At 38.1% G+C, this 17,293-nt stretch overlaps 1 protein-coding gene across 4 annotated transcripts in view; it reads right to left on the minus strand.

Annotated features, from left to right (window-relative positions):
• The window catches only part of HMGCLL1 (3-hydroxy-3-methylglutaryl-CoA lyase like 1), a 69,603-nt gene extending 52,917 nt beyond the window's left edge, over nucleotides 1-16,686 (minus strand). For 3 of the 4 annotated variants that reach the window (XM_079297745.1, XM_079297744.1, XM_079297743.1), the window contains exon 1: nucleotides 16,499-16,686. In XM_079297745.1, the coding sequence (XP_079153871.1) occupies nucleotides 16,499-16,603 (105 nt within the window). In that variant the 5' untranslated portion in view covers nucleotides 16,604-16,686. Of the gene's footprint in view, nucleotides 1-287; nucleotides 319-16,498 lie in introns of those variants that run through there. The other variant, XM_079297746.1, reaches the window with a different exon arrangement.
• Nucleotides 16,687-17,293: the final 607 nt, after the last annotated feature.

The raw sequence follows: 17,293 nt of genomic DNA on the forward strand, positions 1-17,293 counted from the left end.
ATTCATCTCACCAATTCTGTTTTGATCATTCTTCTCCCCAGCATAACTAATAATTTCTCTTGTGCTGCATTGCTGAAGCTCAAATAACAAGCAGGTCAAAGACAGGCAGGATACTGAGATTCAGGCCCCTGTGTAATATTTATACATTTTACAGTCTATTGCTGATGGATAGAACTCAGAAAGAAACTGGAGACTATAAGAGTATGTATACCATCTTCTGCTAAGGTAACTCTAGTATTTTTCTATGCTATGGCCCAAGTTGAATCCAAGGAGTAAAGGAATCTCACCTGTCCTGTGAATGAATACTGGGTAACTAGCTGTTAGGACATTCTCCCAAGAGAGAAACATGTACTTGACAAAGCTGTTGGGAAGAAAAAGGAGACTCGAGTTTCTAGGAACTTTTCTGATCACAGCACCACACTTGCAGAATATCTGGACATTACTTACATAGTGTCTGAAGAAACTGCCTGAGCCACAAGTCACATTCTGTGCCAGGCTTAATGCCACCTGACTCACTAGTCAAGCTTCAAATGCACAGAACACAGTAAGTCTGTAAGAACCTAGGCAGAGTTTAAACACTTCTCTGTTTACTACCTGGATGGCATCAGACCTCAACCAGGAGTTGGGATTCATGAATTGAAGGACTCATTTCCCCAAACTCTAAATGGAGCATTTAAAATGTACCCTCCACCTTTGGCTAAAAGGAATGATTTTCTGAACCAACAAGACCAACTTAGAGAATCTTAACATCTTTAAGTATGGCATTAAATGCCCTACAGATAATAATAAGAAAATATACACATAAAAATTAAAACCAGTTTACATATTTTAAATGAATTAAAAATGGTGAAGTATGCAGAAATACACAATTACCAATTTTAGTACTATTAAACATGTCAGGTATACGATTTTGTTTCAGAAAAAATATTTACTGAATTTAACTGTATGAACTATTTTTATGTAACAATATATGAAAAGTATTAATGGCAAATACTTAAGAGGGACTGCTTATTGAATAATACAGGGTCTCTGTTAAAAAGTAATGACCACCAAAGTATCATGTTTTAAATATCAAAAAGGAAATAGCTGACATAAAAGACTAAGAGCCTGGAAAATTTGTTTTTCCATGTATCAAGCCTTGCCAAGGGAGCACAAAAACCATATAAAACCATAAAAAAAAAAAAAATTGCCTCCCTCAAAACAGAACATAGCCAAAGAGTATTTTTAAAAGAAATAGAAAAAGGAAAACCAAACCATTTAGCTTGAGACATTGAATGCCAAATTTCTGCATGGAAACATTTTCTCTCAACTATAAATAGTTGCAAATTTAGCTTCATTATAGAAAACCCTCGTAACTTTTAATTAAAGCAGTATAATCTCCCTAATGTAACAATAAATACAAAGAAATTAAATAAACACACTTTTTAAGCTCTGTTATTATTTCACTACTTCCACTAAAGATGTTGAGGTTCTTTCAGCCTTCTGATTTTTATTCCATGAAGGCCATTCATAAGGGCAGAAACAACAATGTCAAATATTACCTTTCTATTACCAAATATTAGCTTCTCAAAGATAACTGAAAAACACAAAAGTAAGAGAGAAGGATCTGGAGATTCAGGTATTTTCAATCTTTCTAACCAAGCGAGATTAAGCTTTGCTTTCCTTTTCCACAAGGTGGTGTTCTGGCACAGAGGACAACTGAACAAAGGTAGGTCCACCATGCACAAAGAAGAATTACTCAGGAAAGTAGTTTTCAACAAGAAACAGCAGGGAGGTGGCATCATAAGTCCATAATGTATATCTGCAGTGACATGGAAAAATGCCCAAAAACCAGGAGAAGGCTCTAAGATAAATAATATGATTGCTGGAAGGAGAACAAAGGAAACAGTGGTCAATCTTCTGAACACATAGATGTCTCTAAATTTTACAAGATATAGAAGATATAAACAGGAAGAAATTAACATCCTTGTTCACACAATTCACACTACTAGAAGGCAGATACAAAACATTACTTCCCAGCTTAACTAGAGGAAAAAATGGAGCATATTCAAAAAACAGTGGGATGCACCTGAGGAATATCCCTCAGAAAAGATAAACTGAGTAATCATTCCAGAACTTCTGCTTCATGCTGCTGACATGACCACTGGGAGAAGAATGGCCATGAATGAACCATGACTAGCAAAAACCCTCAACCACTGAGAAACTTTCATCAATTGAAGTTTTCTTATTATATCAGTCCATATGCATGACCTCAATGTTAACACAGACATACCACAAACAAAGCAGTTACAATACATAAAATACCAGATGCATTTCAATAAAAGCAATACATATGATTATACTTAGGACTCTCCATATTGTTTCTGATGCTGTTTGACTAAGAAAATGAAATGGCAAATCTGATCCTGGACTATAAACTAGGATGTCATAGAAAAAACAGTAGCCTGGCACTTAATGAGTAGAAATATTGGGACTCCCTACTTCAACAAAACAATTTAATCAACTTGAGATTGTCCATGGGAGGGCAAAATGTAAAATCCAAGTAAATCACTACTGAATAAAATTAGTTAAGTGCAGGGTTAACCTATCTGGAATAAATCAAATAATTGTTGAGGTCAAAAGGTTGTTTGAGCTTACAAAAGAATAGTGATTTACATATATCAGGAGATTTTCCGAACTGGGAGAGAATTCACTGTAGGGATTTTCTATGGTAAATAACAACCCTAATATTTCTACTTTCATTTATATTAACTATTAAATTACGATATAATCTGCTAGTATTCTTATTGTTGTAGGATGTTTACAAAAAATTCATTCATATGAAAGCATAAAATATGATTTTGAACAAGAAGGTATTTAACTGAACTATGAGAATCATGCTGGATGCTGCTGGAGTGCCCAGTTGTTTGACCTAATCCTGTTTACAAAGAAGACTTTAATGGTAGAGGCAAGGGCAATAAAGTAGAAATAATATTAACTAATAAAGAAAAAATGATTACTTTTATTTAGAAAATAGCAATTAAGATTTGGAAAAAAAATAATTCTGTCAAGTATTCTGATGAGGTGGCAAATGAAAAGGTTAACAAATGACATTAATAAGAAAAGCCCAGAAGACTGAAAAAAGACGTTGCTGTGTTAAGAATACTATTCTTACACAAAACTAGAACATTTGAGTCACACTCAACTACACTACTCATGGACATACTTACAAATTTTAAAGAGCAAAACGCCATCTATGTATCACAATTCCTTTTGAAAATTCTTTACAAGTCTTCCAAAGCTACAGCAGACAAGGTATTCAGGTCAAGGTTAAGAAACCTCAGCTAGCACCAGTCACATGAAGAAGATACTAAGCCACTTCAGAACATCTCTTTGCAGCAACTGGCATGATCTCAATACTTCTGCCCAAACTACACCTTAGAAGCAGACCAACTTAATTCTTGCCTCCTTGTTTTCCCATGACTCCTCTGTAAACAGAGAATTCACATCAATCCAGACCTAGACCCACGGACTGACTTTGCAGTTTGACCCTGGATCTCTTTCACTGCTATGGACGGGGCACAGGGCTGCATGGCCACCTCTGTTCACCACCACTGGACCAAAGCCTGACCATGACTCACAGACCTGCTCCCAGCTGTCACCTGGGACCTCCTTTAACATACAAACTCGCCTGATGACCCGGATTTAAGCCTGAACCCTTCTCTAGGCCTACCCTTCTCACCCCACTTAGCTCCTGTGGGACTGCCTGGTGACCTGCCTGTTATCACCCTCAGCCGGGAGCTGCTGGCCCTCACTGCTCCTGACAGAGACATTTCTTATTCTAGAGTTCACTTTAATATCTGAACTTTGTCCCTTAACATCCAATTCCAGATATATACTCCTCGAGTATTTCTTTACCCCAAGTCAAACAGGCTGGGATTAGAATGCATATTTTTTCTCCCTTTCTTTGCCCCTTTCTATCAGTTGCACCTAAAACCAAAGTGTAGTAGCTGTTATCCCTAAGGATAAGCTTTGTTGATGAAGGCCAGAAATATCACACTTTTCAGATCAGAGTAGCAGCACTCATAAAATACATCTGAACATTAGTGTTTTGTGTATTAACTCTGATTTATCTTCTTACCCACTGGTGGCTACAGCTATCAGATGCTATGACAGTAATCCCAAAGAATAATGTTTTATTCAAGTAACAAACAAGGGTTTGACATGAAAAAATATACCAAAATCCAACTAGTAAAATATACACAAACTGAACCATGTTTACAAAAGAGAAAACTTAGGAGTAATATGCATTTGTGCTAAATCACCTATCACACGGACAACTGCCACAGAGGTACTAAGTTTGCAAATGAATTTCACAGCACAATACCTCCCTGGTCTTAGTAAAATGCAATAAGATGTAGCAAAACAAATAAGGAACTCCTTTCTGTAAGAAAGAACATTTCTTTCAGACAAACACAAATTCACACATTTTCTAAAGAGCTACAGACTTAATAAATCAGTATAACCTCTGTCTGCAGGAGTCTGAGAGAGGTAACAGGAGGAATTCCTCACTTCCCAGACTATTTTCCCTTAGATTAGAATAGATCAACTCTCACATACTTTGGGTGAAACACCTGCTGATTATTTTCTGTGACTTGTAGTTTACTCTTTTGCTTACAGTGGATGTACTTAATGGATGGGAAATCAGAACCTGCAGCTGCCTCTAGTACACAATTTACCTCATATAACCAATTGAAGTGAACTCAGCTTGAACTATGAATATACATAAACTGAAAACCTGGAACTGTCTGTTTTGTTTAATTGAAAGGGGAGTAAGGCATTTGAATACTGTCTGGGGGTGTCAACTTCACTTTTATTTTGAAAGCATAAGAATAAAATGTAATAATAATACATTTTTAAATGCATGGGAGCATGAAAGTTGTTTTCTGTTGTACTTTTCACATCACACCACACACTAAACTCATGTTCCTTCTTAAGTTATTACTCATTTTCCCCTTCCATGAGGGAATGCAGAGTTCAGAAGTAGTAAACAAGCCTAAGATTCCTCACTGTTTTATTTACCATGTCGTGGGTTTGGAATGCATTCTGAAACTACTACTCTCAGTCAAACAAATTACATGGGCTACCATACTGATCTTGCAACAATATTATTCTGTATTTCTCTATGACCTTCTCAGTTTCTTCATTAACTAGATTTTCTTCTCCATCTCTTCATTATTTGAACATGTAACAGTGTTTATTCCAAAACTAATGGTACACTGAACTTCTATACCAGGCAAGTGTTTTTCTGAGTAACAGTGTATAAAGCAATAAATTGTTAGCCCATATTCTTTAGCTTTAGTCCTGACTAAATCCTCGCTTTGTGACTTTACATGTATCACTTTCAAACCCCAAAACTGTACAAAACATAGGTATAGTGAAATGATAGCACACAACTTAACTGGTGGTGTTATCTCAGGGATACAGTAAAGGCTATGATGGATAGAAAATCAAAGCATTATTTCCTGCTTCATCTAATAGTCATGAGCAGAACCTATTAATATAAACATTCACAAAGAAACATATGTAAGTTTTACATACAATACCATTACTAATATTATTTCAAATAATATAAATAAATCTGAAGAAACACAAGCATAGAATTATCAACATTTAAGATTTGTTATTAATTTAGATATTTCACTGTTATTTTCATAACTCAATAGAAACAAAGCCAGAGAAAGTACACTGGAAAATATCCATGAAGCAATTTTGATGTGAAGATAGTTACAGACTCCCAGAAGCTTTTCCCTTTAGTAAGCCAAGGGAAGAGATATTAATTATATACACTGAATTCATGGGAGTCCATGCTACAGTTTAACTATGCAGCCAAGGACAACTTAATACATGTCAGTATAGAGCCACGCAGACATTTTCTGTGGTCATGGCTAAAATTTACCAAATGCAAGCTCCAGTGGATCAGAAAATTCCACAGACTTGTGGTAGGCTAACAAAACTGCTGTTCTAACAGCTCTTCAAAGAAGGAAATCTCAGGAACTGGAGACTGAGTGTCTAACAGGAGCAGCAGCTAGTTTTAAGAGTAACTGGAAACCATGTCCAATTCTCTGCTATGATGTTGGAAGCTCTTAAAAAAAAAGAAGCAGTATTACAGGACAAACAGAAATATAAAATCAAGCCCAAAGATTGTTCACTACCTTTGAAAACAAAGAAATAGCTTCTTTAATATTTATGTCTATACTTCACAAAATTCATTCATATCCTGACAAAAACAGGCCACATTTGTCAAATTACAGTCTCCTAGATAAGACTGAACTTTCTGTATTAGCACTGACAACTTAACACCTTCTAAAAAACATTTGTTGCTGTTTTCAACAAATGCAGAGTAGATGGAACAGCAGAGGTCTGAATATCCAAATTACAGCCAACAGTTCATGCAACCTAAAAAGGCACATAGATGTGCTGTAGTCACAGAATTTTTGACAACTTGAAAAACAATGATCAAGGAATCTATTAGTAGTGTCGGGTGGTAGCAGAGGCACAGCAACCACAGTTAGATTTGTGTTACAGTGAAATAAATTATAAATGGTACTAGAGACCTCTACTACTAACAGGAGGCCAACACAGCCAGTCACTTCAGCAAAAATTAAAAATGTATTTTCAGGACATGGTGTATACATTACCTTTTTCTATTTCCCTAAATGCTTCCCTTGGCTAACAAGAAGCATTTCTCCATTAACCAAGCTGATTTACAGCCAACTCACTTTCATCCATATCCCTATCTTGGTCAAAGCCTGGAAAAGCAATTATACTCTGCCATCTGGGCTGGATGAAAAGGATACAGAGAACGGAGATCAACAGCATACTGATGACACTGGAGCCAAAACCTCCCACACTTTCCTTTACTATTATTTATGGTAATAGTATTATGGTGTGTACAGTGTTTTACAGGCAAGACTAAAGAGAGAATTCTAGAAAGGAGAAAGAGTGGTGTTTTTCCACACACATTGAAAAAGCAGAGGCATGATCATCATTACAAATCAAACATGTGCAAGCAATTTGCTCTTTAAAATACTTTGGGCTATCACTGGGGGGAAAAATGAATATATTGACAAGTCAGCCCATCTACCCTATCAGGTAAGTCTCTCTAAGAAACTCATTGTCAATAAAAGTGAGTTATGCATTGATCTTTAAAAATCAAAATTAAAAGCTGAAAGTAAATCAACTGTTCTCCATTACTACTGCAATCGAAATCTTCTTCTATGTCCAAAGGCTGGGCCTAAAAGATTGAGTAAATCATTAATTTCAATACAGGTGGCCCACCATGTTTTCCATAGCTCTCTTTCCAAAAGACATTGGTTAAAATGACAGTATTTTAATGGTTATTTATTTCATCACTGTTGGCAACTCATCCTTCAGGAGAATTTGAAATTTATAAAGCTCTTTAGAAAAATAACATCTGTAAAGTATTAACATAATAATTTCCCAATAATGGTAAGGAAATTATAACTTGAACACTACGTCATTCTTGATGTTATAAAAACTGTCCATTTTCACAATGAAATTAGTCAAATGTGAGCATATTTAAAGAATAAAATTTCCTTCCTATTTAGCTGAAAATAATGAAAGGCATTAAAAATTTTCCTTATACGAAATTTTAAAATTACATAGATATAAGGTATTATATTTTAAATAAACATTTACAATAAATTATCACTTTTCATAAGCTTATTAAAAATACTCATGTAATAATGATATGTCACAGCATCTTCTGAACTGATTAAATTTCTCATTTATTACAGTAAATAGCAATGTAGCAGTAATTTTAGGGCATTTAAATCATGGAGACCTGAAAACAGGTAGAAGAAAATATACTGGTACTGGAGGAACTATGATAAAGATAAAACCAAATTGGGAATATATCACTTTGGACTGTTTGAGAAGATTAAGGGTTGTCATGGCAAACTGAATCATGTTATTTCCCAAATTTTTATTGCTTTCACTTCTAGACTGCACATCTAGGAAGCTGCTTTTTTTTTTTTAAGCCTCCATATTCTGGATAATAAAGTTTTCATGAGAAAGAAATTATGCAGTTAAAAAACTGGTAATGAGACCAGTGTTAACTAAGGACAAATAAAAGAAAAATATATCTAATAGTACTACTATTAGCTGTACTTTTATTTTCCTGTGACACATAAAATTAACTGAGGGATTTTTCCAACCACTGACAATAGATAATGCTGATTATGGCCTAAATGGCCATGCAGCCAGACCACTCATTAAGCTCAGAATGTCCTGAAATACTCTTAATGATAGGACTCAACTGGACTTTAAAACAACTGCACTTAAGTATCTACACTAGGTGTCCCTGTACAGTCAATGTATATACTCACATAAAATGTCTTAAGGTTCCCTGAACACAGCATGCAGGACACAGGTCCTGTGGCTTTTTGGAAGCTGGAGATAAAGGAGGATAGCATAGGGCATGTTAAATGGGGTCATGAATGAAGAATGGCCAACTGAATGAAGGCACTTCTCAGCACTGTCAGCATGGCCAAAAGCATATCCAACAATGCAGCAAACACCAGGGGCACAAATCAGATGGCTAATTACAAGCACCCTTGTGCATTTGGGATGCATCTGACTTGCCCTCTAGCCACTGTGCCAGAGAGCATGAGTCTCCTGTAGATCCTATTCCATACCTGCCAACCCTGTAAGCCATCTCAGCTACCTTAGGGCATCTCACATGGCATCAGACAAGAGCACTTAGAAAATTAAATCAAATCATGAATTTCAAAAAACAGCAGGGAGACAAGAGAAAACTCTCGATCATCAGTTGACTCCTCTCTGCATAGCCAACAGGCAACTGGCTTAGTAGTTTAACATTCCATCATCTTCATTCATCCCATTCTGGCAAGTGACCTGCCAAGGCCAATGAACTGGCCTATACTCTGTCTTCTCTTTCCCCAATAAAATATTCATGTATGCTGCTTTACTTTCTATGAAGCTAGTACATACTTCAATTCAAATTATGTTTCCAGGGTTTTAAAAATTCAGCTGTGATCAGCTGCAGATTCTGCTAAATCTTTTCCCTAATCCCAGTGTTCCACATGATATACCTTCATCACTTACCTTGTTCCTCCCTTTCTCACATAATAACACCTATATTTAATCTCATCTTAACTACTTGCATTAAAAGTAAGCCCTAAAGCCACATACAGTTCCTTTCCAGATGCTGCTGTTGAATTATTTCCCCATGGGTTTCACCTAACATTCCGGCAATGTCCTCTGGCGCTTCAGTCCACACATCTCATCTATTCAAAGCCTTTAAACTTCTTTTTCCAAGAAACTCATAAACTAACACCTTTATTCCCATACAAAACAGCTAACATCTGTGGACAAAAAAACCCACTCAAACAAAGAATAAATGTCTACCCAGCACAGTTTTTTCACCAATGCACCTTTTAGCAGTTTTTGATTATAATAAATCTGTGTTTTTGTCACAAGAGCTGCTGAGAATGACTCTCATAAGAGTATTTAATCCAAATAAATTCAAATGCAATGCCACAACTGGAGTAACTTCCATTCATTTACACCAAACTGTAAAATAAATCTCTATTTAACAAGGGAATTATCTAAAAATAATAGTGGTTATAACAACATTCCAACAGTAAATATAATTTCCTTCTTATTATCTGCAGCATCTTTTCCATCTTCTGCAATATTAGAACTTTGTCCCAAATGCTAATCAAAATCTTCACCATTGACATGATACCTAATCCAATTAGGTTAAATTCTAAAAGTTAGGAAAAACTGCTATGAGCTTTTAACTGTAGTAACTGTAATTTGAAAGGCAACCCTTAAAACTGTCCCTGGAAATACTTTTCTGAAATGTAAACCATGCATTTAGCAGTTTTCTGGTTCCTCTGAAGTGATTGATTAAAAGACCAGATAATAAAATAATTGTCTGATTAACAATATCTTACGTAATAAAATCCTTATTATTCATTGTATGTCATGTCCCCATCAACATACTAGGAAATAGAAAAAATCCTTCATCTCTACTGCATTGCTTAATTTTAAAGCATGTGCACCATTTTGACATTTCTACCCCAAAAGGGCTATATAAGTATACATTAACACAGCAGTAATATTTTCCTTTTTCTGAAAAGCAAAAATGCTGAATTTGTTTTATGGGTATTTAGCACAGCATGGAAGTCTGATTTTGATCATGCCTTCATCTCAAAAATTTCAGATCAACCAATAAAGCAATTTCTCTCAGAATTTCAATACCCTGATGAGTTTTCCTAAGTGACAGAAGATGAATGGATTAGATAGAGAGAACCTTTTCCCACAAATTTCTACCTGATTTTTATTTCCATTCTTAAAATTATTCTGTTGCAGCATTTTCTGAGGTTCAATTAATTGATGATCCTTACTGAGTGCATAGAACTTCATGGCACTGTATGTAAGGTCCACATCTGCACTACCATGTGCACTGGCAAACTTTTAAGATGGCACATTTTGCCCAGCTAGTTCACAATAACACACAACATTGCCTCTTTCATACTTCATCTATCTTTTTAAAAATACACTTGGGAGAAAAAAAGGATGCTCCAGAAAATATTATACCTTTGTTAAATGAACAAGAGAGTTAAACAATAAAATTCAACACAGCTTGAAGTACTAAACAACTATTTTTCTGATGTCTCCCACAGTTTTTTTAAACATAACTTCTTTCATACTTGACACATTAAGAATTCTCAATGGCATTCAGTTCCTAAAATTTCAGGCAGTCACCACCTTGTTTAAACACCTCAAATATCTATATAGTGAAAGAAGTAAAGATGATAAGAACTCAGCTTTATCTCTGGACTGTACCTACACTGAACCAGTCTCATACTGCATGCTATTCATGTATAAACTGAAATTCAAACATATGCTTCCATAAACATGTGCATCTTTCAAACCAGGTGATGCAAGAGTTGAAACTATCTTTTTCCTCAGAAACACCAAAAAATAGTCCTATTATAAAAATGCAGGGAAAACATCCTAGATACCCAGCATTCCACCCTTAAGCATTCTAGGTACTCAGCATTCCTTCTATGTGAGAAAAATAAACCAACCTTAAAGCCACTACAGAGACAACAGTTAATACTATTTATTAGTCACCATATCAGAAAATTAAAAACCAGAAAATTTCACTAATTAGAAGCAGTAAATTGTTTTGCTTTTTGAAAACTTCTATGTCTGACCAGCTGGTACAGTAAGCTTCTAAGGTGAGAAGCTTAGTTCTCAAATCATAAATATGATCCTTATTAAAAGAAATTCTCATTTATTTCAGTAGGAATTAAATTGGGATCTGACTGATCTTCAGCAATTCACTTATCTTCACTCTCAGCCTAAACAAGAAGAATGATCTCAAGGTGCATGAATTTTAGAATTATTATTTGACATGTGAGGTGCCTTAAATCAATCCTCCTCCTTGAGCTGGCATGAAAGGAAATGAACATCACTATGCCCACATTTAGGCTTTGGAGGAGATGGAGGTCAGAAAAGTCAAAAATGGGATCTTACAAAATGCAGATAGAGGTTTTGAGTAAAAACTTCCTGCACATTTTTTAGTTCCCAAATTTGCAGAGCAAATCCTTTACAATATTTCCAACTTTATTATAGTTTTAAATTCACTTAATAATCCCAATATAGCATAGATCTCTTATCAACTAAAAAGCTTCTGTTACCCATCCAGTATTTACAGGCCATTGTACAAAAGAACTGAAAGTCAGAGACTCCACTTAGGTAAAACTTACACTTTATCAGCTTAACTTCTAACATCCTGTTTGGCACCCCTAACAAACCAAACACTCAGCCTTTTTGGTTGCTCTTGAGATCTTACTCTGCAGTATATAAAATAGCTGACTGAAAAAGTTGGCATGAGTCTAGTGACTGGATATTCTGAAGGGGAAACTCCTCTTGACTTCAAAGAACATTTTACAAAGAGCTCAGCATTGCACTCTGCCTGCTCCAGTTAAATTCAGTGGGAGGGGGTTTTATTTACTGCCTTCAGTGTCAACATGTATCATATGCCATTTGACATTTCCAAATTCAACAAGAAAAAAAAAGAGCATGCTGATATAAACTGAACAGATTGCTCTAATCTAAAATTAAATTATAATATCTTCTACTTTATTCTTCTATTTATTCTATTTTTATAATAATGTTGTATGCTTTACATCTTGCAAACACTAAGAAAATAAATGTTCCATGGAATCTGCAACAAAGAAAAAAAAAATATCCCATTCTTGGGATATTCTTTTAATGTAGTCACTGAGAAAATAATCCATTTAATGAGTTCTGTATTGACAAGGCTTCTGCATGTAGAAGAATACAGAAGGGCTGGAATAATGTAGGACTGGAAACCTGGAATTTTGTAGTCTCTTAGTGATCAATTATTTGGTCTTTGGTTCTATGAAAGACAACACAAGGTCAGGATGAAAACAGAATGAGGTTAAAAATAGTGAGCAAAAGAAAGAGAGAAAAACTATCTTTGCCCATTGAAATTAACATATTTTCTCCATAAAATTTCATTAATTATCTTTAAATAATGCCATCTTTTGAGAGTTAAGAAATAAAAACTGCAACATAAAGTCCAGGAAAACTACCTTGTTTTTTTCTCCACCTATATGCAATTTTCATCAGACTAAAAAAGGGGGGGGGTGTAAACAATGATATATGGTAATTGCCATAGCAAATTAATAAATTTGTAATACTGTTGTCAGCAATTTTTATAGTACTTATTAACTAGATAAATTTAATTTAAAAATGAAAATAGGTTAAATAATTCTTTAATGAGAGACAGCAAACGTTAATTTATTCCTGGAATATATAATTACATGGGGATAAAAAGAACATGAAATAGAGTATGTCTGACATCAGTTGCTCTGAGGTGTACCTAAAAGACTCAAATAAAACAGAACTGCTGTCTCCTCCCAGGCTGCATAATACCATATGCTTCATTTTTTATGCTGTAATTTAAATCAAGAATCAAACATAAGTGAGTAAAGCACATGTAATTGTCATATGGACTGTGAGTTCTGTTGTTATTTTCGAGTTGCTTTAACAATAAATTTGAGAGGTTTCTAGCATATGTTTAAAACATGACAATCTGTTACAAAATCTAAACTAGCAAATTAAAACTGCAAAAGTAAGACACTTGTGTGCATCTCTTGATCCAAGAGCATCATGCAGTGAGGAGATGAGGGAATCTAAGTCTGGGTATTTTCAGTTTGGATATTTAGGCACGTAGCACATAAATCATTGCAATCAAGGCTCTGAAACAGAAGTCAGCTGTCTAAATTGGAGGACATAAGTTTTTGCTTATTAGTTTATGTATTTAGCACCTAGCATTTCTGTTCCTCTCCAGCTACAGAACTTTCCAATGGTAATATCCTGTACAACTTAATGATTCTGGATATTGCATTCCATATGACAGCCTAAGTCAGTGACAGATACCTAAAACATAACATAGCACACATTAACATTATTTAGACATTACACTTTCTAAAGCCACAGTTATGTCCAACAGAGTAAGAGACCAGAGTCTTATTTTTGTCTTATTTTTGCTATATTTGTTGTAAGTGTAGGTAGCCCTCACCAACCATATGACTCCTAATGTATTCTCCTTTTACTATACTCCTTAGTACACCTAGCTAGTAGGACATGAACACAAGTGTTTAAAAAAAAAAGATGCTTATAATTTAGCTATGCTTAACCACTAGCCTCGTGCAGTGTAGGATTCCCCAGTTGAAAGAAGCAGACAAATACTCATGCTAAAGCTGACCTTAACAAAGTATTATTATAAGCCATGCAATGGAATTTAGAAAACTGGACATGGAATTTTCTCTATTTTAAAACATTTCAGTATCTAGTCCACTATTTCTTACTATATAATCTTTACAAGTTCTTAAAAACCAAATAATTTTCACTACTATGGAAACCACATCATATAATCATATCCTCATGATTGTGATTACAAAGCTTTTAAGGAATTCTACCAATGGATCATTTGCTTTTAAATTTCTACTTAGTATTTATTATATGGACTACATCCTCCAGGTCTTAAGACTAGGTATCAAAGTCATTTTACATTTCATCCCCCTTTTCCAAACCATTCCAGGGGTGCAAGACCTAACTTATCTCAAGAAAACAAAGACAAAGACATCCCACTAAGATATCCCATTATTTCACCTTCAGTAGAGCTTCAAGGGGTTAAACCTGGACAGGACTAGAAATTAGTCAGTACAGTATAAAACCAAATTTTTATATATTTGGGGTTTTTAGACAAAATAAAATGATTTGATTTTTACAAGAGCCCTGGCAGCAGCATTTATATTTTACTTAGTGGTTAAAGAAAAATCCTGAGGAACTCCTGAAAATATTTCAGCAAGTAAATAAACTCTTTATCAGCCATGAAAGCATTATTTCTGGGAAACTATTCTTGCACCTAAACTCCCTTTCCTATTTTATTTCTTAGTGTACCCTCATAAATATCATTACAGTGGTGCTGCCTTAACTATCTTGCATACACTGGTCATAAAAAATTAAAAAAAAAAAAAAAGACCAACAAACCTTTTTACAGCCATTACTTGAGCCAGTATAGTTTCTAGATCATGTAACAAGAAACATTTTTCTCTTGAACAGGACTGGTATGGAATGCACTCCTACACAAGGAAAACCTTTGTGGGTTTTTTAAGAATCCATGAGAGAAAAATGGAAATTTTAACAGATTCATGTAAAATCACAGCAAGGTAATGCAGAAGCAAATGTTAAAACATGAACAATGACCAGCTCTGGATTTAATTAGTGCACTGTGCAGCTCACACCCACATCAGTGTGCACAGGGAAGATGTTTGCTGTTGATTCTCATGTTTGCTGTTCACTGGTGACGACATCTCTCTGTATCCTTAGAAGAATAAAAATGGTGAGGAAAATGCAAGAAGAGCACTTGAAAAATTAAGTAAAATGATCCATTACAACAAAGTAGGCCTTTTTATTTAAATTACTATTTTCTGAGATGTTAATGATTGTTTATAACTGGAAATGCGTTCTGTTGCAAAAGCCTTTTCAAATCAAATGGCTTATCAAGGTATTTTGAAGAAAACTTTTAAAATATTTCAGATCTTCTGAAAGGAAATGATGCAGCAAAATGTAGCAAGAGCACATGAACAGAATTATAATGAGCAGAATTATAATGCTTTGCTTCAAGCTTAATGCATATAAATCCATTAATTCTATTTTATTTCTTTACCATAAAAAAAATTCCACAAAGGAAAAAAAAAATTATCTGATTATTTCCCCAATATTTAATGCTGGATAGACACTATTCCCAAGGAAATACGATAGCCAAAAGCTGTATGGGGCTCACCTATACACAGCAATGTTGCTTTGGGTATGCCATATAAGCAACTTTTGAGATATGAGGCTCAGACCATGTGAAACAAAACTAAAATGCTGCCAGTTTTCATCCCACTCAGAACATTCTTCATCATCTCTCCACCTCTGAAGTCACACTACTACCTTGTAATTAAATGTCACTTCCAAAGAGCGGAGAAAAATGGGAGATAATCCCACCGCCAATTGGAAAACGAAGATGCAACAAACAAGAGGCACTCTTAAAAAAGCAAGTAAAAAATATATTTTAAAATAGTTTAAACGATTTTGTTCTAGGCTCGGTTTATGTTTGTAAAGGTTTGAAGCACTGACTGATTACTGGACTGGAGTTGGACTGAGTGACTGTTCAGAGCTGGCAACTTTCCTTCACTTCTTCCCCTACAAATCCATGTTTAGGACACTCACTTGGCAGCCTGCCCGGGCACCTCTTAACCTACACTCCGGCAGCCACGGTGCCCACCTGCTCAGAGCTGAGAGCTCACAGCCAGGAGGGCGAGCAGCCCCCCTCACTCACCCTCGGGGCAGCCCCGGCCTGCCCCGCACCCCGCGGCTGCGGCGACTCCTCCCGGACCAACCGCGCCCGCCGCGCTCGTGGGAGCCACACAAGCTGCGTGGAGCAAGGGCAGGGCCCGCCCGAATGCGTGTCACCCTGTGGTTTTATGATTTTCACTGATATGGTCACGCGTGGCGAGCACCACTGCTGCGTGTGTTCGCCACCGGCTCACCGCCGCCCACCTGCGTTCGCGGTGCTGGAACACGGTGTAACACCGCCCGTGTGCTCCATCACTGACCGGGCACAGCCCAGCGGTGCGGGGCGCTGGGTGAGGGCATCGCGCTCCCCCGCTGCTCCGGGCGGGACAGGACAGGGCAAAGAGGAGAGGAGAGGGGAGAGATCCGGGCGCTGCCGGCGGCACGGGCAGGGGCAGCAGCGGAGCGGCGCGGGGGACGTGCCTGAGGGGCGGGGGGCTCCGGCGCCCCGTCCTCCCTCTGGTGGCGGCCGCGCCCCGCAGGGCCGGCCCCGTCCCATCCCCCGACCCGCGCCGGGCGGTACCTGCGCGGGGTGCGCGGCCGCGGGCGGCTCCGCGATCCAGAGCTGCTCCTTGAGGAGGTGCTGGTAGCTGAGGCAGTGCTTCAGCGCGGACGGCACCGTGCCCATGGCTCGGCCGGCAGCCGCCGCACGGAGGGCGCAGCCGCCCGGCCCGAGCGCCAGCAGCGCCGCGATTGGCGGAGCGAGCGCCGCCGCGTCCCCTCCCGCGCGGCTGCGGCGGCCGCGCCTCACGCCCGCCGGCCCCGGGCTCCTGCTCCCGCTCGGCCTCTGCCCCTCTCGCCTCACGCCCGCCGGCCCCGGGCTCCTGCTCCGGCTCGGCCTCTACCCCTCTCGCCTCACGCCCGCCGGCCCCGGGCTCCTGCTCCCGCTCGGCCTCTGCCCCTCTCGCCTCCTCTCGCTCTCCCGGCGGAGGAGCCGCGGCTCGGGGCAATCTGCGCTCGCTGCGGGCTCGGCCCGCACTCAGCAGCCTGCAGTGGCGGGGTGAGCGTGGGGGCAATCCGCTGAGGGCAGAGCATGATGGGACAGCCATGCTGCGGGTGTCCTGCCCCGCACTCCCGCAGGACACCGGGCCCAGCCGGGCCTGGCAAGGCTTGAGCAGCAGGGGGAAGAGAGGAGCAAGGGGAAGCGTCAGGGCTGCTTCCAGACCGAGCTGACGTGTCCTGCTCGGCATCCCGGGGCAGTGCAAACGATGCAAGATGAAACAGGTCGTGCTCGCTCGGGCGCCCAGGTGACAACAGGCTTGGTGCGCACACTGGCATTGCTGCTTTCCAGCTAGGCAGCAAAAAACTTAATGCATAG

Source organism: Erithacus rubecula (assembly GCF_903797595.1).
Source record: "Erithacus rubecula genome assembly, chromosome: 2".
Taxonomy (NCBI): Eukaryota; Metazoa; Chordata; class Aves; order Passeriformes; family Muscicapidae; genus Erithacus; species Erithacus rubecula.